General features: G+C 38.8%; 2 protein-coding genes across 4 annotated transcripts in view; one reads left to right on the forward strand and one right to left on the reverse strand.

Moving 5' to 3' along the window:
- Positions 1-6,771: 6,771 nt before the first annotated feature.
- nrn1b (neuritin 1b) lies at positions 6,772-14,011 on the reverse strand. Of its 2 annotated transcripts, none has more exons than XM_046876953.1 (3): positions 13,732-14,011; positions 8,989-9,133; positions 6,772-7,687 (listed from the first exon to the last, which is right to left on the reverse strand). In XM_046876953.1, coding segments are annotated over exons 1-3 (378 nt in total). In that variant the 5' UTR covers positions 13,733-14,011; the 3' UTR covers positions 6,772-7,455. The 2 variants fall into 2 exon arrangements, with proteins under 2 accessions (XP_046732909.1, XP_046732908.1); XM_046876952.1 differs by lacking the exon at positions 13,732-14,011 and adding an exon at positions 9,602-9,708.
- A 621-nt stretch (positions 14,012-14,632) lies between these two features.
- rreb1b (ras responsive element binding protein 1b) overlaps positions 14,633-24,875 on the forward strand; it is a 42,660-nt gene continuing 32,417 nt past the window's right edge. The window contains exon 1 of one of the 2 annotated variants that reach the window (XM_046876500.1): positions 14,633-15,619. The gene's annotated coding sequence lies outside the window, so the exon portion shown is untranslated. Of the gene's footprint in view, positions 15,620-15,909; positions 16,046-24,875 lie in introns of those variants that run through there. The other variant, XM_046876501.1, reaches the window with a different exon arrangement.

Here is a 24,875-nt window from a genome sequence, read left to right on the forward strand (position 1 = left end):
TTCTAGCCACTAACGCGGCTAGCGTAAAACATTGCCAAAAACATTGCCAAATGATGATAATTAAGCTATATAAAGATAACTACAACATTTTAGGGTACAGCTACATGCAGATTAGCATCTATCAATGGTGCAAATAGTATTGATAGGTGCAGATAAATATGTAAATATATGTACAACAAATAAAAATAAAAGAAACAAAAACATATTTATATTTGCCCTATAGGTGAAAATTAAAATTTATAATATGTGCAAGACCTGTTTAAGGCACAATATATGTGAAAAAATATGAGATATACATTTACAATATGGGATATGTACATTTTATGTACAGCAGTACAAAAATTATACTGTGTAACCAAGTCTGTTAGTAAGCTAGCAAACATTGGGATACTGTTATATTGTGAGAATCACTAGCCAAGTCTATTAGTAACTGTTAGTGAGCTAGCAAACATTTATAGTGTGTAAACCTCTAGACAGGGATGCTATTAAGCTAGCTAACACTGGGTTTGCTTATTAAATTGTGTAAATCATTAGCCAAGTCTGTTACTAAGCTAGCTAACATTAGGCTAGTTAAACTTTCTTTCGGCTTCTCCCATTAGGGGTCGCCACAGCGGATCATCCGTATTAATGATCCGCATGTTCGATTTGGCACGTTTTTTTACGCTGCTAGGTAATTATTATTATATGGTGTAAATCGCTAATAAAGGATGCTAGCTAGCTTCTATGAGGATTTCAGACAGGTTTAACAGATCTATCTATTGCTCTTGAAAGATTTAGCTTTCCATTTTCATCTAAATGCAAATAGTTGTTACTATTAATGCAGGTAACCTTTTAGTCCAGGCCACAAAAACCAAAAATTAGTTGTTATTTGTGACTGAAAGCGAAGTCTAGTTGAAGTTTTTGCCCCCGTGTGCATGGTGTGGGGAGCAGCAGATAAAGGAAATGAAGCGAATGTGATTAAGATGAAGTCATCAGCTATAATCTGTCCCTGTGAAAAGCAGAACTGTAGGGGAGACATGGCCTGGTGAGACAAAACAGGCCGACTGTGATATTGGTGTGCGACAGCGCGTGACACCGGCGAGCCTTCGGGGACGAGCTCGGATGAGAGCGACAGCTCAGATGATGTCGTCAAAACGAGTGCAAGAGGGTGCTTGTTGAGAGGAAAATGAAAGAAAAAAAAAAACAAGATGGAAAGCCAGAGGGACGGGTGATAAGTGGGGCATCTTAGCGTGGCTGCTGGGTGTCGGGGCAATCGGTGGAATATTAAACAGCTATTTTCTCGTTCTGTTATTGTATATTTTTTGCGTATTTCAGACAAATATAGCTAAAAAACATTTTCAGCCAACAGGAGAACACACTGTTTTTTATCTTATATGAAAGGATTAAATCGCTTGCAGATGTGCTGTAATAGGAAAATAATCAACAACATGCTGGTGTGAGGAGTCTTTTCTGAACTGGATTCATTTCTGATAACAGTGTGTCAAAAAAGAAAAACTGCAAAACAGCAAAGCTTGTGAAGGTTTCTGTCTGGTTCCTTTGAAGGTTTCTTGGTTTCTTCCCTCACACTGTTTTTCTTTCCAAAATTTACTTATTCATACTTATTTACTTATATGTTTACTTATGTACTTATATGTGTTCATGGATCAGATCCAGAAACAGATATTTTAAACAATACCCACAGTGGCACTTTTTTAATATTGCTGTAATCCTTCATAAATAATGATACATTTTAAAAAAACTTTAGTTATGCCAAGAGAGAGAGAGAGAGAGAGAGAGAGAGAGAGAGAGAGAGAGATTGTTCAAGAATCCCTAGTATTTGCAGAGGTTTAGAAAGGAAGAAAGAAAGAAAGAAAGAAAGAAAGAAAGAAAGAAAGAAAGAAAGAAAGAAAGAAAGAAAGAAAGAAAGAAAGAAAGAAAAGTAAGTTAGTTAGTTTTCTGGTCTTTGTCGCCACCGTGTGGCCAACCTAAATATTACTCATCCACAAACAAAAAGGCTGTTCAAGAAACCAGAAGCATTGTTAATATGGACAAATACAAAATGCCAGTGTGAACATAAACACTCCAGAATTTGTATTGGAGATGTGGCATCACATCCCTGCACTTGAACTAAGACACCCAACCTTTTCAGCATGACAAAGCTCCATGAAGATCTGCTTTACATAGGTTGGAGTGGAAGAATCGAGCCTCCCTCACCTTGTCCCTAAAACGTCCAACATGCACTGTCTCTTTAATAAACTTATTTCTAATCCTGTCCATCGTCATCACTCCCAATGAAAATCTCAACATCTTCAGCTCTGCTACCTCCAGCTCCACCTCCTGTCTTTTACTCAATGCCACTGTCTCTAAACCATACAACATCTCAGGTCTCACCACAGTCCTATAAACTTTCCCTTTCACTCTCACAGATACTCTTCTATCACAAATCACTCCTGTCACTCTTCTCCACCCACTCCACCCTGCCTGCACTCTTTTCTTCACTCCTCTAACACACTCTCCATTACTTTGCACTGTTGACCCCAGGTACCTGAACTCATCCACCTTCTCCACCTCTTCTCCCTGTAACCGCACCCCTCCACTGCCCTCCCTCTCATTCACACACATGTACTCTGTCTTACTCCTACTGACTTTCATTCCCCTTCTCTCCAGCGTGTACCTCCACCTCTCCAGGCTCTTCTCAACCTGCTCTTTACTCTCACCACAAATAATATCATCCGCAAACATCATAGTCCACGGAGACTCCTGTCTGAACTCGTCCTTCAACCTGTCCATCACCACTGCATCATCACTGCATAGTATCATATATCATATGTATCATATAGTGTATAAATGAATAATGGTAGTAGTGGGATTATAATTTTTTTACATTAATAATAACAAAAATATCCTATATGTCCAGGATGTACACACATGTCTACCATGTCAGAAACAGCTAACTGTTTGTGTTGGAGTGCATTCCCCTAGACAACTAGGTCCAGATGGCATGTGAGTTTCACACTCATACACACACACACACACACACACACACACACACACACACACACACACACACACACACACACACACACATCTGGCTCATACACACTCCTGCTCTTCAGCTCAGTTTATAATCCACTTTGCAAACTTTCCCATAACAGTTCAGAATGTTGCATGATTGGATGACTGGGACTGTTCACTTTAATTTTATCTATTATCTCCTAATTTTTCATACACCTCACCTTTTTCTCTCTCTTTTTTTTCACTTTCTCTCTTTTTTGTCTCTCAGCAGCTGACTACCTTTTCTCTCTTGTTCTGGAAATCCACTGGATCAGGCTAAAGATCACCAAGATGCATGTGCAGCAAAGATAATGAACATGATTGGAGATCCTGAGATCCTGCATGCCAGGGTGAGAGCGTGCATACACAAGTGCACACACACAGACACACAGACACACACACACACACACACACACACACACACACACACACACACACAATATCAGTACACAGTACAATATCCCAGTTGTATGAATATACACACTTTTTTTGTTTCATATCTGATTCTTAAAATTGTTCAATACTGAACTGATAAAAAAGAGGAACATGACCATGTGGGAACAAAACTCCACCCATTTTTCATTCCACGTGTGTGTGTGGGTGTGTGTGGGGGGTTTCTGGGGGGGTTTCTAGGGGGGTTGTCCCTTCTAAGAAGATTCAGAAGAAGAACATGAAAAGGAATAAAGAAACACTGCATCCCACATTGTGAATCCTATAAAGGGGTCCAGGTCGTGATTGTCATTTTAGATTTGAATTGAAAAAGAGTCAGGAGAACAGTAATCAGTGAGGCAGGTGTACACACATGCTGGAGGGAAATTTAGGACCACATTCTGGAGATTAAGGTATAACTGGCTAAGTTAGCGAAAGAATGAAGGTCCACCTGTTGCAGGGGTTTGAACATTAACTGCTCGACTTCAGCCAGATCCAATCTCACAAACAGCTTTTCCATTTATGACATTTCAGCAGGTGACCTTATCATAATTATCTGCCTTTTTTATACATTTAAGCAGTTTTCCAATGTCTTAAACACGGAGCTAACACTTCCCTATTTGATTTGCTGAGGCTGCAGAGAGTAAGGGAATATTCTTCAAATAATAAATAGACAATACTGTACAGAGAGCGACTTGAGAAATGTAGAAAAAAAGTATTAACATTAAATATTTCTGTGTGTACATATATATCAAACTTTTTGTGGAAGAACCACATATGGCTCTTCTTATAAAGTGTATGGAACGTTGCAATTTTTACTTACACCTGAAGATGGCAGCAGAGGTCATTAACACATTGAGCAAATGGTTTTTGGAGGCCCTGAGCAAAAATGTATATTTGAGCCCCCTCTGGCCTCCCTCTTTTCACCTTTCAGAATAAATAAAAAGCACTTGAAACAAATGTAATCTCTTTTTTTAGTCACAAACTTTTCCTTTTCCTTTTAAAGTACTTTTAAAGTGGGCACAGCATTTTGAATAAAATGGTACTGACGCGAATCGGCAGAATAATCGTTTATTTTTGTACTACTTTGTAATCAAAAATACTTGATGATAGCTCACAATGCTATAATCTACAGGCTCTGCCTATTGCTAGCGCCGGCCCTGAATTTACTGAATGATGAGATATTAAAAAAAGAGTGTGAATTCGTATTTTCATATTTATTTATTGCTTTATTTGATATCCAGTATATTGTAATAGCCATACAGAATTTATGATCATATGTAAAACTTTGGCTTTATTCTGGCCCTAAGGGTAAGGAAGTTTGGGTGCCCATAATCCTCTGTGAAACCAACAGCTTGCAGCAGATGGTGTTGCGTATAAATTATTGTACTGTGTTTTTATTACAGTAAGAAGTCCTCGATCAGAAGAGTTACTCATTATAATAACAGGGATAATGATAATGAAGATGATGACGATGATGATGTTGATAATGATAATGATGATAATTATCCTCATCATTTCCACTTGGCTTCGTGCCCAGATCTGTGAGTTCTCTCTTTCCGAAGGGAAATCCTGGAATCCCTGGAGTGCAGCTCATGGACTATTTCAGCAGATGGGGTCTTGATGTCGTAATCACAACCATCACATGCACACATGCAGAACTATATATCCCTGGAAATTGTAGACTCTCTTCTGGGTTAGAAATAATCAGGCTTTTTTATCATGAATATGTATAAAATTATTTCCAATTGTCTATTCTCTTCATTTTGTAGATTATCTGTCGAGCAGCTGCACAACTGAGTGTTAGTTTACCAGTCATTTTTCACGTTGGACACTCTGAGGCCCTCTACCAGGTATCCAGTAGTGTCTGCACTTTAACGTCTTTTGATTGGATGGTCAGTGTGCACACTAGTCATAGATCGCAACCCGCATCTGTAGCAAACTGCACAAGCACAAACAGCTGTTTTTTCATTTCACAGCGGCTGAAAGAGGAGAAAAAATCGATTTGATACACTTACAAAGACATTTATAAAAACGGACCTTTCAAGAAAAGCTGGACACGGCGAGGAAAAGGACGGCACAAACAGTTCAAATCCGTCGTTACGTTTTTTCGTAGATGTTTTCTTTTCTTTCCTGTTAAATTTTTGCACAAAAACACACAATTCGCCTTCGTTTCAAATCACCAAGAAAACCGTTAAAAACTACACTGAAATGCGCATAAACCCAGGGGTCATTTTATGAGGTGAATATCGATGCTTCTGCTGGAGATGATGAATGCATGCGGTGCAGCTGTGGCTCCAGTGAAAGGAGACTTTAGTAGTTACATTCATTTTCTTTGTATGAGATTCCTGTCTTTGGTGCAGCGCTTAGTTATACTGCGTTTCTCTATAATATTGATGGTTTCTAAAGCTGTGGTGTCATAATGATGGTATCAAAAGGTGGATTGATTCAGGTAGGACAAAACCAAAGACCTAGGTGTGAAATGCACAACCCACCAGTGATGTTGGGGCACATTCCTTTAAACAGTATGTCAAAACTGTACACCAGCCTATGATAAAGTGCTGAAACTGGAGACTCCTATCAAAAAAGTTACTATAGAAGCATTTATATGAATTCTATATAATAAAGATAGTAAGAGCTTTATGCCAATCCTGTAATACACTGTGAACGTCTTAGAGATGTGTCAACATTCATGTCGAAGCTTCTTTCCACAGTGCAGACAGGCCAAGGCTGAGACTGCGCTCTATAAAGCAAAAGCAGATGCAAACTGATAGAAATGTCAGAGAAAATCTTTATTCTCTCGCACGCCATGAACGGCCCTTGAACCCGAGCCGCATGTGAAATGTCTTCAAATGCAGGGACGTCTGGGTCATTGTGAATTTCCACTTCAAGTAGCTTTAAAACTCACCCACCTGGTACCTTTGTATTCATTCGGTGTCTACAGAGATTCTGAGAAGATTTGTGCGTTGAGAGACTTTTCCTTTTTTTTTCCAAATGATATCTCCAAGACGAGCAGAACGGACTGTATAAAAGCAAGACTGTATAAAGGCTTCACTAAGTCTCTCCTTTTCAGATAAAGTGTATGATATATGTTATATATGTTCTTATGTTATAGGAAAATAACCAAAAAGAACCTTTCACACTCTAAAATTGATCTTTTTTTTATATAAAATGCTTGAAATGTTTTTTTAATAAATGAAAGAGACACAGTATTTTTTATCTGTTTATAGATGCATTTAATGTGGCTCAATTATATGATAGCACCTAGAAACCTCCAGTAATTCATTCAGTAAATCGTTCATTCACAACTTTTTATTTCTCTTAAATTAAGGTGAAAAGAAATGCATCTTATGAAGAAATTACAAATACGAAAACATACCGACTGTTTCAACGCACCGAAACTATGATTAAAAAAATCATTTTAATGCATTTATCATATTAATACGTTTTAATATATATTGATTAAGTTTGAAGCATCACCACACAAGTAATACAGTGTATATAAAAATCATTATATATACGAAGGGATGCATAAATATTAAATGTAAATATTGAGTAAACTTGTGACTTGCAGTAGCTCAAAAAAAGGAAAAAAACACCTTTTAACCAACCAAAAATTCAGCACTTTGGCAAAAAGCTGTTAAAAGTATTGATTTATTTTTTTTTTAAGGTAGATTAAATCACAAAATTCTTCCTGAGTTATATTTTTGTGTGTTCATGTGTAACTCTAATCCTAATCTGAATTATTCATAAAAAAAATGGGAACACAAAATTGAGCTTTTCTTGATATCTTTAAAAAGTCACCCATCCAAAGGTTTCTGTAATTAGATTTGCATCAGAACAAGCAATAATTTGTGTTTAAAATGTCTTCATATAAATGTTGTGATATTAAATGCTCAAAATATATTGATATAATTGAGTTTTTCAGGCTTAATAAGTGCTAAAAAATGATATCATTAACTGTCTTACAATCTGTTTCTCATTTCTTTTTTTTCACTCAAAAATCACCCACATCACCAGTTTAAAAAGAGTCACGGCTCCAATTATGAGTTTTACTGTAAAACTGAGTCCTGGTGCTCCATTGTCTTTCGAGCAGAGTTGAAACAGACTTCCCCTGTAGTTCAGACTCCCAGACGGCACTTTGAGCTTCTCCCAGAGCTCCACTGCTTCATCTTGGCAATCAGCAACTGCAGCAGATGTGCATGATAGGAAATCGCTCCAGTATCTGTGAAATGGAAAAATGTAGCACGATCAGTTTCTTGAAAAATGACAAAGGATTTTCTTGTAGTATTTCCATCATTGGGAGTCTTTTTTTTTGGATTAGGCTCCATGGAAATACTTTATTAGCTTCTAATCCTTCCATTTTGTGTAGTTTGCGGTGTCATATACGTTTTTCTTTAACTTTTCCACTTTTTATAGCAACCTGAAACTGACATGGGAAGAATCTGGTGAGAAATAAACGTAATCAAAAAAGGAGCTCAGATGAGGGAAGTCGTTCACAGGAAAACTTTGTCCAGGCTACTTTTTTCTCCTCATACAGCTTTCACAACACATGATGCCACCACCATCGTGCTTCACTGTGTTTTGAGGCTTTTGAAAAATTATGGGTTTACACCAAGGATACAAAGTTCAATATTGGTCTAACTGGAGATCGGAGAACCTTTTTCATAATGTTTCACACATGCGATTTCTTTCCTACTTTACTTTTTTTTTCAACAGCCTGAACAATGTTCTCCTATTGGGAGAAAATCATTATTGAAAAGTAATGTAAAATCTCATGTTGGAAAAAAGAAATCGTTTCCTGGTCCAATCGTTGAATCTTTGGGCTAAAAATTTTACTTGCTGTTACCTCGACACAATGTATTTACTATGATTGGCATTAATGCAAAATTTCCCAACAGCCTCAGATCATCATGTCTACAGTGAAGCATGTTGGTGGAAGCACCTGTGAAAGAGATGTGGAATTAGGTTTTTGTCGGAGACAAAATGTTGGATATGTCCCATGTTGGAGACATATAGGGAAAGATTCTCTGATCTGAACAAACCAAAATATAACTGTGGACCTGATTGGAAACACTGTTTTATCAGCCTGAGAACACTGTCCTTACTGTAAAGCCATACCACACTGTAAATGGTAGTTGGATGTAGCATGTTGTAGAAATACTGGTGGGAATCATCTAAAACTGGGAAACTGTTTAGGGCTGAAGAAAATAAAGATGCCACCAAAATGCATGACATTTTTAGAAGAAAGCCTGCTATAGTCTGCAATCTTGAGAGCGTGACGGTTCACCTTCCAACAGCTCAAGAACATTGAGCGTCCTAATTAAAGATACACTGGATGGGATCAACACAAGAATCGGATTGTTTAGGAATGGCCCACTCGAGGCTTAGTTTTCAATCTGAGGGCGAAAGTTCCTGCTCCTGTGCATCTTATTCATTCCACAATATAAAAAAACTAATACTTTTTTGTGTAACTGTAACCAGTATTTATTATATAATATAATATAAAAGCTAACTTGCACTTACGAGCAGATGGTGTTCAGGTTTTCCAGATCGTCCAGGTCCTGAGGATGGTTCATCACGTTTTCTCCGAGGCTGAGCAGGCAGTCTGAGAAACCCTTAAACACCGTCTCACACGCCCCTGCTGAGCTCGCTGCTTGGAGCAAAGACACTGAAATTGACATAAAGATGAGTTCTACTCATGTTTTTATACAAATTCAATGATATGAGGATGATCTCATCTATTTATAATCACCAAACTGATTTGTAGATGTCTTGTAGTGATTTTAAAAATTCATATAATCTTGTTCTATGGATTTCTTTAAATAAATGTTTGAAGTTAGTAAAATTATCTACCAATAGCTTGAAACTGTTTTGTGGAAAAGGTTCAGTCTGATAAGAAATTCTTAGACATAAAAAAAAATCTTGAAACTGTCTGAAAAATCTGTAGTGCGCATCATTTCTCTATGTTAAAAATATTCATCTATAGAATATAATGGCATTTTATTATACATAGAAAAGTTAGAAAAGGTATAAAGTCAATGTAGTGAAAAATCTCCAGTTTGGAACTCCTCTAGACAAATGCATCAAATATAAAGTAGTTAATTACATTCTTTTGTTGTTGTTTATTCCGTCTTACCTAAGTGCAGTAAACAGAGCAGAGATCCGTGTCTGTCAGTTAAATTAAATCCCATTTTATACTGTGTGAAAGCATCAGAATATCAAGCTACATCCACTCAGAGCTCCTACACAAGCTGAAAGCATCACTGGGTTCAGAATCCCTTTCTATTTCAGCCTATGCACAGTACATAAAGATGGTTGCCAGATTGGAAATAGTCCCTCTAAAGTACTGATGTGCGATGAAGAGTGAGATGTTGAGATGATGTCATTCTCATAATGCAGCACTTCTGGGTTCTTGAGTCTGTTGATACGTTTTCTTATAGTAAAAGCTTTGACAGGTTTATTTTAATGTGCTTATTATAATTTTTGCATTGTTTCCATAGCAACAGTGTATACTGGGATTTGAATGGCGGATGTGCTACATAATCTCAGTCTGATAAAAAGTAATAATTGATAGGGTGAAGTGTTCTGTAAGGAGATGGATGAATTGATGGACGTTTTTATGTAAGGAGTCTCCAGTTTTGGTCAAAAGTAAACCTCTATACATAAAAGTTTACGTTGATCCCCCCGTCCCCCATTTTTTCTATTGAGCTTCTGTATTGAGATAAAAACAAAAAACAGAACTCTTTATTGCTGCTATAACACGAATAAACATTGACAAATTATGATAAGTAAAAGCGCAAAATGCTGTGGAATAAGCAACTGAGTATATATTGTTATTGGTAACTAAGCTTCATCACATCAATTTGACCCTATGGCTGATTTTATGTTTAACACCACACTATTGAGATGTTTAATTCCACACAGCGTCCGGTCGTGCTCCTGTTCCACCAGCAGACGGCGCTGCAACCCAACTATTCTCCCTGCACCCTGCTGAATCATTGTTTCACTGCAGATCCTAAACTTATACATATTTTAACTAAAGCGTATCACTGTGCTTGGGGTTGAGATTGTATTTCACCTGCTATAGTGAACAGCATCCAACACTTCAGAAGTTAATATGCGTATTGGCGTCCGTGCACAGAGGTTTTAAGGTCTTTGGTACGCACAAAAAAGTGTCTTTTACGAAGCCTTGTGTAGAAAAACGGAAGCATTGAGAGTTTGATGATTTGGAGGTTTGGGGAGGATGAAAAACATTGTGTAGGCCAGAGGCAGTTATTCGGGTCACTGGAGGTCGGAGGCATTACTTAGTGTACAAATACAAGGTCGTGGTTATGTAAGACTCGTGGTGGTGGAGAAAGAGACAGAGAGAGAGAGAGAGAGAGAGAGAGAGAGAGAGAGAGAGAGAGAGAGAGAGCACTCTAGTGGACACTCACATTCACATTACTCACACTATGGGGCCTGCTGTACGCTCATTGTTTCCATTATTTATTTATTATGCATTGTTCACTATGACGAAAACCTGTAGAGTGCAAATGTGTGTAAAACGAAGCAGATAAATGACCACAGTCGGTCTTTACGTTGTGTTTTTTGCTTATCAGTAAAAGGAAAACACGCACTGTTATCGCTTATATACGACAATTAGAAAGCTGTCTTGTGGCCAAGTCTTGTAGCCAACTATATTCTGTGATGGCGGCATAAACCCTCTAAATAATGTTGATTTGGATTTGTACAAATAGGAAAAGTCTTGATGTGTGCTGTGGTATTTAGGTATCAAAAGTATGATTTATTACGGCTATAATGTTGTTATTTTCGAATCATTTTGGTCACAAGACTTAATCACCTCAGTTTACTGTATGTGAAAAGACTCGAATGTGACTCTCAGAACACTGATCTATCAATAGAATGATATTAATGACTCAAACACTGATTGATTTCTATTACAATGATCATGAGCCCCAAATCTTCTAATTTTTTTTTTTAAATCTCTCAAATTAAGCCACAGGTGTTGTGGAGTTTCTTCCATCATTTATTCCTCTCAAAATGTTCTGCTTGCTGTTGAACTGATGCTGAACTGTATGTTCGTGCTGAATAGACACCGCCGAGCGGCAATCAAAACAAGTGCGAAACAGAGCGCGCATTGACCGGTTATGTTTTTATCCACTCATAAATGAAGAGAAACTACTGATTCTGCAAAATGTAGTCGAGTAAAAAGGAAGATATTTGACTTTGAAATGTAGTGAATTTAAAGTAAAAGTCTCCCCGAATGGAAACACCAGTAAAGTTACGTAAACAGATACGTGAAAAATCTACTTATCTAAAATAAGAGTATCAGTGCTTCATACAATCCCAAAAAACAAATCAGTCTGAAACACTGGGTTTCTGGGTAACTGGGTTAACTTGAGTATGTGAGGATTTGATTTGGTTTAATTTCTCTTTATTTGCTACCAATATTTAGCTTTGTAGCTAGAATCCCAGCTACCAGCTTCCAGACCACACCCCAGTGGACCATTTTTACCAAGTGGTGAATTATTTTCCAGCTTCCTGATTATCTGATTACCTGACTATCCCGAGCAACTAATGTTTTCACATATGTTTCCTGAGTGCTGCGTCGTTCTTAAAAAACAATTAATCTTCTATGTTTTAAAAAATGGGAGGGGTCAGAAGATCTTTCATTCTTCCAGCTGGCAAAAGATGGACTAACAGTTTGACCAGATTATTCTGTGGTTTGGAAAACTGGTGCAAGTAAGATGGATTTTTCCTTAGAGACTAAATAAATAGGGCCTTTAGTTATTTAGTTAGAAACTAACTAAATAGGACCTTTTTCTTTTGCTTGGGTCGAACTCATGTTTGACGAAAGAAATAAAACTTTAAATCTGCTTTGAGTGTCGATGCGGCAAACGGCTTTCTTACGAATCTCATCCTAACATGTTAACAAACGACACTATGGGAGGTGCTCTGTCATCAAGTGCGTAAATAAACTGCAGGGATGATGGTGTAAATCAGCTAGCAAAGGCTACATCTTTCAAAGATAAAATGTCAGGTTTTCTCAACTATCAACTATCAACTATCTTGAAAAAGAAAAAATTTCCAGACTTTTGCAGAATCCACAACTGTCAAATATGGTATGCAAAGCTGGGGGTGATTTCTTTTCTAGCCTAGAATGTAGATTCTTTTAGTTGGGTCTGATAATTACACAAAGTGACAATGTACCAGATTTAATCTCCATTTTGGCTCATATATTTCAGTGTAACTCGTCAGCAAGTGATTGATGTGTAATACAGTGGCGGGTGTAAATGAGATTAATAATTGGTTTTTTTTTTTTTTGGCTTAAACAAAAGCAGCTCTATAAGCATTTAAAATTCCAGAGGAACCCAGAAGTACCCTAAGATACTCGACTGCAATAACGCAGTAGTATATTTCATCTTTGGAATTTAATAAAAGATCGATATCAATCTATTGATCTCCTCAGCAATCTACTTTCTACAATTAACATTTATGCATTTGTTGACTTCTTCCTCGTCCATGATTTTGTTGCCTGTTTTAAAAACACTGGGCACAAAGCAGGACAAATGGGATAGAATGATATACCAGTCCATGTGAAGAACTCACACGGACCCAGAGTCACACCTTGGGGGCAACTGAAAGCACCAATTTAGTGTTAAGTCTTCAGGAAGAAAGAGGAAACCATAGACATGGACACGATCAAACGGAGAACCTTAGACAGTAACCAGAGCGCAGAATTGAGAGGTTGAGACGGAACACTACCAGGTTGGCTTTCAAATGTATACCAATACAGCAAATTTGACATCATTCCAGATGTTGGTTAGTGAGTTTTTCATTAGACAAATGTAGATTTAAGAATTTACAAAGCTAAGGGTTAAAGGGATGGAGATGTTTTTTTTTTTTTTTTGAACATTGCTTTACTCTGTGAGCTATCACCAGTCTTATCATTTTATTGCACGTCACATGACAATAAGCGCTCGGTTACATCCTGTGCGATTCTGATGTTTGCATGTGAGATTATACACCTGTGATTCTCACATGATAATCCCCTGATGCAATCTTAATTCAGGCTCTGTGTTTCTGGGAAATCCTGACCCTTATAAAGTTAATTAAAGATGAATGAATTCATGAACAGAATCTAGATGCAAGAACTTTAGATGCAGGTTTTCATGTGTATACAGATACAAGGTGGTATCAAAAAGTTTCGAGAGTGGCTCTGTATACAAGAAAGTACTTTATCTATCTACATTTACATTTACTCACTTTCAAAATAGTCCCCTTGCACAGAAATACAGTGCTTCCCATGTTCCTGACATTTATGGAATGTATCCTTGAAGTCTTCTTCTTCGCTCGGATCTCCTCAGTGGTGTCAAAACGGCGACCTTTGCACCGGGTCTTCATCTTCAGGGAGAGGGTGAAGTCCGCAGGAGCCAAACTTGGCGAGTGGAGTGGGTGCGGAAATAAGATCGTGTTGTTTCCAGCGAGAAACTCGCGTTTGAGGAGAGCTCAGTGAAGACGTGGACGTGGTCAGAATAGCACCAGTTTCACAGCCCCCTATGTACACATGACGATGTCTTTTGGCACACTGACTTGTGAAGGTGCTTCCTTAAACTTCTATCCAATCAGATTTTATCAGTCATATGATGACAAGGTCAAAAGGAATCGCAGTAATGCCAGCACTCGGAACACTGCAGGCGTCCTATTGATTTTAATCTGTTGCTTGAAGCTGTTGCTTTAACCAATCAGCTTGCGACTTTTTTACTCCAAGGCCCTCTCTAAGGCGGGTAAACAGGTTGCCATTTTGCCCTTTGATTAGTTGATCGGAAAGCACGCTAGTCAGCTCGCAAACCGCATCTGTAGCAAACTGCTCAAGCTCAGATAGATTCGTCTGGATTTAATAACTGTTTCTAACTATTCCACAATGACTGACAGAGAAAAAGAAATCGATTTGGTTACAAGGACAATTACAAGCCGGATTTTTTTCAAGAAAAGCTGGACGTGAAAAAAAGTGAACAAAAAGCTAAAAAGCATATTAAGTGTTTTCATGAACCAATTATACTTTTGCGTTTTCTTTCCTTGCACAAATACAAATTTGCCTTAATTTCTGATCCCCAGGAAAACCATAATGCACAAAAAAACTACACAAAAATGCACAGAAGACGGTATTAAGAAGTGAATTTATTCAGGTACACAGGACACAACTGAAGGCGTAAGTGTGAAACACACAGCCAATCACTATGAATGATGCAAAGAGAGTTTCTGTGATTGGCTTCGCATCCAGAACAACCATATGAAATGAATGAATGAATAAATTATTATTATTTTATTTGACTGACATTCCAACAGACACACATCAGGCATATTCCCTAGATAAACCAAAGGTCCCAGGATACACCCTTGGAGCTCACTATAGTTTTACATTTGAAACTCCTTTAAACAAATATCAGTGCTAAATTCATTTTTAAAAAGTGGCAATGAATAAACCTGGATGATTAAACACATTGCATTTTCAGGCAAACAACACCACCTCTGTGCAAAAGTTAATACACACTGGTGTGTTGCCCAAGCAGAAAAAAAGCAGTGTGGGGTGTGATGGTCATGCAGGGGTTTTAACTTTTGCCCACCCCTCCCCATGCACGCACGCACGCACGCACACTCATACACACCCCTCCCGTAGAGATGCTCGCAGCCTCCCCAGCACCGTCCCCTTGGAGACTGCACGAGCAACACGTGATGCAGCCGCTTATCAGCTTTACAGGGAGCAGCGCTGCTTCGGAACGCGCGCCTGCAAGACGGAAATAAACTAAAACTACCACCGTCCTGCCCAAAAAAGAGAGAAAAAAGTGACTTTTCAGCTTCTTCCTGGTCGGAAACGTCGACGGGGTTTCTTTCTTCGGAGCAGTTGGGGAGCAAAACCATGCTCCGGGTTTAGTCGACGAACTTTGCACATCCTCTAAAAACGCCATTTTGGGCGCTCCTCTCCGGAACGAGTTTGCAGTGGGAGGTTTTCTCTCTCTCTCTCTCTCTCTCTATCTCTCTCTCTCTATCCCCCCCCCCCCTCCTCCTCCTTTCATTCTCTCCAAAGTCCATCATCTGCTTTTCACCATCATCACGGAGCGCAGCAGGCTGGCCGGCCCGGATCTTTTCCTCCGTAAGTTTATTATAGAAACTTTTTTTGGTTACTTTTTGTTTCTCTTTCTCTCTCTCTCTCTCTCTCTCTCTCTCTCTCTCTCTCTCTCTTTCATCTCGACGCCGCGTGCTTTGAGGTTTGCTCGAGGTGGATTTTTTTTTCTCCTCCAAGAAGAAACATTTTTAAAGACCTCGGGTTTCTAAGGAAAAAACAGACAGAGAGAGGGAGGGAGAGAGAGGGAGAGGGAGAGAGGTGGCGGAGAGGGTGATGTTCGGAGTTCAGTGTGTTCTTTTTTTTCCTCTCTTCCTTCTCTTCCTGCTTTCACTCTCCTTCTCTCTCTCTCTCTCTCTCTCTCTCTCTCTCTCCCCTAACGCGTGCAGGAATGCGCGTGTAAAGGCCACTGTACCTGCGTGGAAACTCCTCTACCTGCCCGACTACAAATTAATGGTGCGTGGTTTTTTTTTTCGTGGAAGTTGTGCGGGGGGTCGAGTTTTTTTTTCTTCCTTTTCTTTACTTTTTCTCACTTGTTTTTTTTTTTATTATTTATGACGAGCGAAAAAAAAAAAAGTTAATGATCCGCCGAGCATCTGAGCTCCATCTCCGGACTTTGGTCGGAGGGGAGCGGACGCGGCCACGGCGGCGGCGGTGGTGGTGGTGCTGGCGGCTGCATGAGAGGGGAGAAGTGGGGGCTCTACACGTTTCTCTACACGTTTCTCTACACGCTTCTCTACACGCTTTGACCTTGGCAGGAACGTTTTTGTTTGTTTGGCTTGAGTTGTGTGTGTGTGTGTGTGTGTATATATATATATATATATATATATATATATTATTACCACTGCCTTCACTCACTTCCTAACTGATGCAGCTGTAGTTTAATGGACTGGGAGCAGAACATGTTCAGCCTAAAAGAGGAAGTTGCTATCACTTTTTATTTTTTTTTTTTCGAAAGAAGTTGATAAAATGTCTGTAGTAGACCAGGCTGAAACATCGTTTCCAAGTAAAATCTTTTCTATGGGGGTTGTTTGGATCTTTTCTGTCTCCTTGATGTTCACTTCTTGATGGTGCCCTGTGTGCCCTCCTCCTCCTTCTCCTACTCCTCCTCCTCCTGCTGTTGCTAGTCGTCGTCATCATCCGCCTGTCATGGTTCCTCTTTGGAGAGGCAGCAAAAGTGCACATCCGCATGAGACGCCGTTTGCACGTCCACGCGTTCACATTCCGTCACGAAATTCTACACCAGCGGAGGCCTGCAGATGCAAAACCATCCGCTACCAGCACCAACACCGACTCGCACCCTGATCTGTTTAGCTTGCTTTACAAACACCTCGACACGCAGGCAACACTGAAACGTCTTTGACCCATCACTCTGATCATGAAACACCCGAGATCACCCATGTTTATTCTGTGTTACGTCTTTATTCCGTCCGACCTTTTTGTCATTAGTGGAAATTGTCCCGTAGTGATGTCACAAGGTGATCATTATAGAGTCACTTTTGAGGAAGAAAATGTATTCGGATACAAACATTGGACTGAACATCAGTCCCAAAATCCAGACCTTTATATGACCTTGGCATGATGTAGTGTGGTTAATGGTGGATATCAATGTCCTTTTATCCGTAATAGTTCTGATGATTTGTACAGGACCACGACGGACAAAAGTCCTATTTTAAACTTTGTGAAAGTGTTTTAAACATTGTACCTGTTCGGCTTTGAAAATGGAAATCCAGAGCTACGGGCTTTTCGTAAATCATCATGAACTCATTATATAAGTTACAAAGTTTGGTTTGGTATCTGCGCTATGAAAGCGCCTTAATGGCATAAAGCTTTCTATTTTGTTTTCATTAAAAAGCCTGTGCATTATAGCTTGAATAATTTGCTTCTCATATCGATCTCATCATCTTAGGTCACCTTGTGTCTGAATGTAGGCTCTACTGAACTCTGTGGTACCTGTCGCAGGGCAGGTTGTTGGGCATCTAAACTCTGTTAAAATAGTAAAACTAGTCTTAAAATAATCCAAGATATATTTTAGATGCAGTAGTATTGGACTTCCCGCCGGTTTCACAGGGTTTCAACCCCCTGATGGAGGAGGCGATGTGGATCAAGAACCTCGTTTTGCATAATTACAAGTCTGGCAGGCGAAACCAGTGGATGGAAGAACCTTGAGTCTTGTTTATGGCGTGGTTGAGTCTGAGCGCTGCAAATGGAGCGCAGAGAGAGCTCTTGGTTTAGTGATTTCATTTGAGAGGCTGGTAAAGGAGCAACGGTTTATAGCGGCTGTAAATGAAGTGATAACACGAACGAACTTGTCAAACTGGCAGTCGGCAACGTTACGTGGATAAAAGTGTGGAGAGCGCTTCAGGATGTGCTGATTTTGAAAATCGACTTTTTTGTCAGTAACTCGGCTATACGACGAGGCCACATTCATTAGTTCCCTTGAATATTTAAAAAAAATCTTATATTCGATATTCTTGAATGAGAAATATGTTGATGTTGATGGAACGTATTTTTGTGGATGTAGTCGATTTGTCTTCTGCAGGACAAAAGAAAAGTTTCCAAAGAGGCAAATGATTGGGGGGGGCGGGGGGCAAAGATGTAGTGATACAGGAAGAGAAGAGATTCCTTTCCCCCAACACGGGTCCACCCCTGATAGAGGAACCACCCAGTAGTTGCGCCTTTTGTTTAGCACGTTTCCTGTAACGTCATTGAGAAGTCTCCAAGTGCAGAAGGGGAATGCTGGGAGAAGAATTTTAAGCAAGTTACTGTAAGTCCTGCCTCAGCATCTCGGACCGGGAGGCATTTTCGAGCTGTGATGCAAAACATTCTCGGTGTATTGTTTTAAAGCATTGTGTATGCAGCCTCGTATTTCCCACCTCCTTCTGCCCTGGTGGGTCGTCTGCGGTCATCGTTTAAAAGCCCGTATGTTTACGCTTCAGCCACTGGGCTGTAGGAGCTCTGGAACGATAGACTGATCAGAACTTTTGGACCGTAGTGGAGCTCGAGTCATCCAGAACAAATCTTTGATTCGGTTTTGTAATTCCATCTTTTATATCATCAGCGATTATGGTGATGGTGTTCAGGGCATCATTTGAAAAACTTTCTTTGATTAGTCAATGGAAAACTTTATGGACTGCCAGTGTGCTAATTTTTATTATATAAAATTAAAGAGAGAAGATTTCACTCATCCTGATACCATGGTCATACGAACGCTGTTTCAAGATCGCTAAGTTGACCGTGTGCGCTCTCTCTCTCTCTCTCTCTCTCTCTCTCTCTAACTCTCATAAAGTGCAGCTTTTCTGCTTTCCTATTTGTAATATAACTACTTCATTCTTATTTATTCTTGTTGAATACATTTTTTTCTTCCTTATTCTAATTGATCCCAAAGCTGTATTCAAACTCGATCCCGGACCCTGGTTTAAAAAATAAATGAATATTCAGCTTTTTTTTTTTTTTTTTTTTTTCTTTTCTTACATTAGAACAAATTGTGTTTTTTGGATGACCATGAAGGCTGTGATTCATCCAGAAAAATCCAGAAACACACAAATTCCAGCCTGCAATAAAATATTCAGGGCTGGAATTAAAAAGAGCTCGTTTTTTTCTTTTGAGACGTGACAAAAATATCGCATCCGATTCCACGATTTCTACAATTTGTTTTCAAAGGTTTGCTAATAAAATGCTAAAACCCATCATAATGTAAGATATCTAACAGTTCCAATACGTGTTCTAAGTGGAGTAAGTAGAAGCCATTAGACTAGAGGTAGTGTAGACTCAGGAGTGGATGGAGAAGTGGAGATCGGGTTGGTTCGGCTGGTTATGTCCGTGCCTTCCCTGTTAGTGATGGGTGATTACTCGTTCAGAGGAGAGATGGGCATCCTGTTTCACTCCTGGGCTATTTTTAAACCATCTATTTTAGATAAGATTATGTTCCCTTGGCCTCGTAGCACATTGGAGAGCTGGTTAGGTGCTGGGGTGTAGACTGATTTACTCTACCTGTGTGTGTGTGTGTGTGTGTGTGTGTGTGTGTGTGTGTGTGTGTGTGTGTGTGTGTGTGTTTGTGTGTGTGTGTGTGGATGAACTGTTCTCATAAAGCTTGTTGCATCATTCTACTTACTGCCATATTGTGATATGTTTCATTGTTGCAAACTGATTAGAACAGCAAAAACATGAATCGAACCCTAAGAAACTTCGCGATGAGACGACGTGACTAAGCAAAGCAGGAATGCAGAATCAGTTGAGTCCGACGCAGTGAGATAGGAGAAGGATAACAGGAAATTCAGCAGCGTGTGTAAATGAAGGAAGTAGAAAACGCAGTGGTTACAGTAAGGCCTTTCTGAAACTATCCTCCATGTGAGCATCTGTAGTGTCTAATACTGTGTTCGAACTGAACTTGCAACTTCCCCACCGTCCGCCAGTAAGTTGCACTTAAAACGTCTATATTTGAACGAGTTTCGAGCCGGTCTGGCTTCAGAGCAGTTATTCAGTGAACATACAGGCACAGTTCTTGGTTAAAACTATAACATTTTCCGTTATTAATCTCCGTTTTATAGAGGTAATCATCAACATTGGATTAGCTTCTAACGTTAGTTTGTTGCTAGCATTACTACAACATCCACAGTAACGGATCCAGGATCCAGTCAAGACAAAAACTGTAATAAAAATCAAGATTCTTTTCATAAGCTTTATTTATTTGTTTTTGTTTTTCCTGCTTTGCACATGAAACATGCCAAGGTTGGAAAGGTTTATTTTTTTACAACTCGCAATTTACTACTTACAAGACGCAAATAACGCATCTTTCCCAGTTTTTGCTTCTGCCAGTGAGAACGAGGGAGGAGAAATCCCAAAGCAAAGCTCAAACTTAACATCTCGTCACCCCACAAACTATTTAAACGGTTTCTCTATAGGAATAAAACGCTACACGTTTTTAACTTAACTTCGTGATTCTGATTGTTTTTCTGCAGCAGGGGCTCTGACACAATTCTCTGCCCCGAAGCAACTCTTGGGTTCATTTTAATGCGTTTGAATGTTGTTTTTTTTACACATTAAGATGTTTTAGTAAATACACGATGACAATAGTAAACTTGCAAACACTGCTCTGGTGAAGCCCTCTGTAACAAGTAGGCTTTGATCATAGTCAGCATTTTGTAACAGTCAGAAGTTCCCTCTTGTGATTCTGTGGTGGCATGACAAGATGGCAAGCTGGGTTACTTATGAACCAAGGAGATGATGAAGGACTGACTGTTTATAGCTGCTATACCATAATGATAAGAGGAACTCACTTGTTTTAGGGATGTTTCACAACCTTAAATGTAACTCTACATTGAAGTTGCTGATGTTTGCCTTCACCATTAGTTTTTGGCTGTAACTAAAAACCAACGTACAACAATTCATATTTCATTCAATCCAAATTGAGATGTGGTTAAAAAAGGTGTGATGCTGCCAGATTAGGCATAAATCTCCAGTTTATCCAATCTGGCAACCATAAACTTAACTTGATTTCACAATCACCACTTGATGATGGTCATCATTCCTCAATATTTTAGTACATTTACATTTAAGTTTATGGCATTTGGCAGAATGAATTATCTAGTATGACTTGCTTTTTTAAAATATATCCAACTGAGCAGTTGAGAGTTAAGGGCCTTGCTCAAGGGCCCAACAGTGGCAGCTTGATTGTGGTGGGATTTGAACTTCAGCATCAGCAGTTTAAAGCTTTAAACTCTCAGCTGCACAAAAGCTTTCTCAATGCAAAGAGCATCATCATCATCATCATCATCATCATCATCATCATCACGGCTATCATCAGTATTAAATCCAACAATGCAGCGCAGCCATCGCAGCACATCAGCTACCTCAGGCACACATTAAGCACACATAAACACGTCCTTATTTTATTCGGTGCCTTTTTTTTTTTGCTCTTTATTTATATTCAAATTATTCAATTCATATTGATCATTCATCTGTTCATTTATTTACATCCATCATGTATCACTGAATTACAAACCTGTACATATCTAAATATTTAACACTGCTACCAATGGACTTCTGGTTAGATGCTAACTGCATTTCGTTGCCTTGTACCAAAATTTGACAATAAAGTTGAATCTAATCTAATCTAATCTAAAGTTTATATCTAGATTTTGTAGAGTTCATTTAATTCGTTTTGGATCAATTTCTTTGACTAATTGCGGAAGGGGGAAAAAAGGAAATACATTTATGGTTAATTGGTGAATATTTACGCAGTATGTTATTGTTAACATAGGTGCTTGCAGGCCGGACTGAAAAGTTCTTCTTCCCTGGTGTTGTGTTTTGCGGTTTGTCATAACAAGAAGGGTGGGAGGATCTATTTGGGATGATTACGCTTGCTCCAGGATGAATAAAATTGCTCTCCAGGACAATTTTCAGGAAGTTCCTAAAACAGTTGTTTTCCTGTGAGCATTGCCAGGCTGCCTCGTTCTCTCTCTCTTTCTCTCTCTCTCTCTCTCTCTCTCTCACACTCGATCTTGGCTGCTAAGTAAACGGTTTTGTCAGCTGGCGGCGACTCTCCATGTGTGGATCTGTGACGGGTTTTTAGGTCTCGAGCACACACCGAGGATGCTGAAGCAGACTGAATTTAGGAAACTAATGGAAAAACAAATGGGTATAGTAATAAAGACAAGATGAAGGATGATGAGTTTGGCATTCACTTGTAAAGGCGATGATCAAGTGATTAAAAATCTTGTTCTGAAAAGGATTAAGGCTTGTGGGATATTTTTAGAAGGAGTTGATTTGAGAATAGTTTTGGACTGATATTAAAATTGTTTTTATTTATTTGTTTTACTATTTTATTAATTTTATGAAAGATATGAAACTGATCTTTTCAAACTTCTTTTGGCAATTTTATTTATGTTAAATATTGTAATATTTTTCTTTTCTTTTTTTTTTACCCTTTTTTGTTACTTTTTTATTGCATGCTTAAATTAATGAATGCATCTATTGTTTAACCATATCATTAATCATAATTTTTAAAAAATTGCCAATAATTATGAATATAACACTACCATCATGATCACCATATCATGCCATAGATACCATGATGTATTGGCACATAATCCACCCCTGTTATTTAAAGATTTTGTGGTCTCCTTTCAGAAAGGTGATGCTGATCGGCTTGATTTTTAAGGCCCTTTCCAGCATCGCATTCAGGATTTTCCTGTTACATTTCCAGAGTAACCACCTGAATGGCTCAAGATTTGTTATGACAAATCTTAAAGTATTGTATAGGTGTTCCTGTGAAATCATAAGTGCCAGCCCTGACCTGAGAAATCACAGGTGTTTTCCACCTAAACGGACGTGGTGCGGTTGTGTTAATAATAATTAGTCACCAGCTACGAATCTTGCTGGATTGTTCGATCTCGTTTCTAGGATTAGTGAGGAGTACGGGGAGTGTAAAGGGAAAAAATGGGAGAGACTAAGGGGGAGGATAGCAGGCCTGAGGCAACTCCGTGAAACCTGTTCCTCCTGAAGCGGCAGTCCGTGCTCTCGAGGTCTCCAACTAGCTTTCATTAAATTATAAAAAAAAAAAAAAAGGACCGTACATATATATATTTGTTTATGAGGTCAACCTGCTGGTCAGGATTGTGCTCATCTCACATTTAAGGTTGAGGAACCCAAAAATAGAAGCTGATGATCCAACGTTAGCACCCGTCTCGTCACCAGGCTCTTTCACTCGTAATTGCTGGATGAGACAGTGATGTTGGTTGTGTCACTGGGTGTGGAGGAGGAGTTTTCAGCGTAGAGTCATGTATGTGGAAATAGCAAGTTCTTATTGCAGGGTTAAGCAGAGTTCCTCCTCAAGACATCTTGCATTTAGACATCCACAGGTTTTGTGTCGGTGCATCAAACAGTGAATCATTCAAACAGCATTTGGTTTCTTGAAAGAGAGAAATACATGAGAGAATAGAAGCTTGGCCATATCCTCTTCTGAGTTTGAAAGTGAGGTGGGCAATGGGAAACAGATGTTTCTCTGCTCTGGCTCTCAGCTTCCAGCGAAGGAGTCCGCCATCCTCCATTTCAGTGGTGCAAGTGGAAAGTCTTTTATTAATAGAGTGCCATAATTATTTCAGAATTATTTTAAAAGGTCAGCACACTTAATTGATGTTATGTTTAAACTAGCTCTGGCCCAAACAACTGTTTTTGTTTTTTGTAATATAGATTGGTGTTTTGGTCAAATATGTTACCATAATGTGTAGTTAATTCACAATTCCTGCATTACGAATCATAATTACCTCAGATTATTTGAAGGAAAACAACATAATTAGCATAAATATATATGACTTATGGCAATGCAACAGAGCAAAGTATGTGAAAATGTGATTCTATATACTTATACAGTGGAAACCCGGTGTACGAGATTAAATCGTTCCTGAAAATTTTCCCTATAAGAAATAAAATATAAAATAAAAACGCACAAAAAAACGGACAAAAAGCACAATATCCATACGAGAACGCACTCAGAACAATGTCTATGAAGCGACCGAGCATGAAGTGTGTGTGGGGACGGAGGTGACGAGCGACGAGCAGAATGCGTGACTGGAACGAAACACGTCTAAAGAAATGCTCGACTTCCCGAAATATGCTCGTACTCCAACAAAAATTTGTACTAGTAAAACCGCTCGTACACCGATATTCTCGTACTACAAGGCACTCGTACACCGGGGTTCCACTGTATTACTATCCAGCACAGTGATAACTGTAATATAAATATACAGCATAATCACATTTTTTATATACTGATAACCATCCTTAGCTTACTAGCTAATGCATGACACCGGTGCTTATATATTTTATATATAACCTCGATATTTATTCAGAACCGTGATCATCTCATGAGGGGAGAATTAGCCTGAAAATGCTAACTGTTTCTTCAAATAAATACCAAAAAATTCTCCACAAAATATGCCTTCTTATCTCTCTGATTTAGCTAGTTTTTTAAAGGCATAAATTATAATTGGCTTACTTTTTAAATAAATCCCTAAAACCATGACAAGGCCATTCAAAACATAAATACTGAGCTCTCACACACTGCTAACTATGAGCTAGTATACTAGAACAAGGCTAGTCAGAAAGCTAATTTAGCTAACATCAGTGAAGAACACTACAGTGATTATTGTGCTACGTTTTCAAATGTTTGGCTACTGTAATGAACAGATATCTTTAAAAATAGAAAATTAGAAAATAAAACACGATCACTGTAATAAAGGTAGTGAGGAAAACAAGCTTGTTTCCTGGCAGCAAACTGGCCTGT

This window comes from Silurus meridionalis, chromosome 20 (genome assembly GCF_014805685.1).
Source record: "Silurus meridionalis isolate SWU-2019-XX chromosome 20, ASM1480568v1, whole genome shotgun sequence".
Taxonomy (NCBI): Eukaryota; Metazoa; Chordata; class Actinopteri; order Siluriformes; family Siluridae; genus Silurus; species Silurus meridionalis.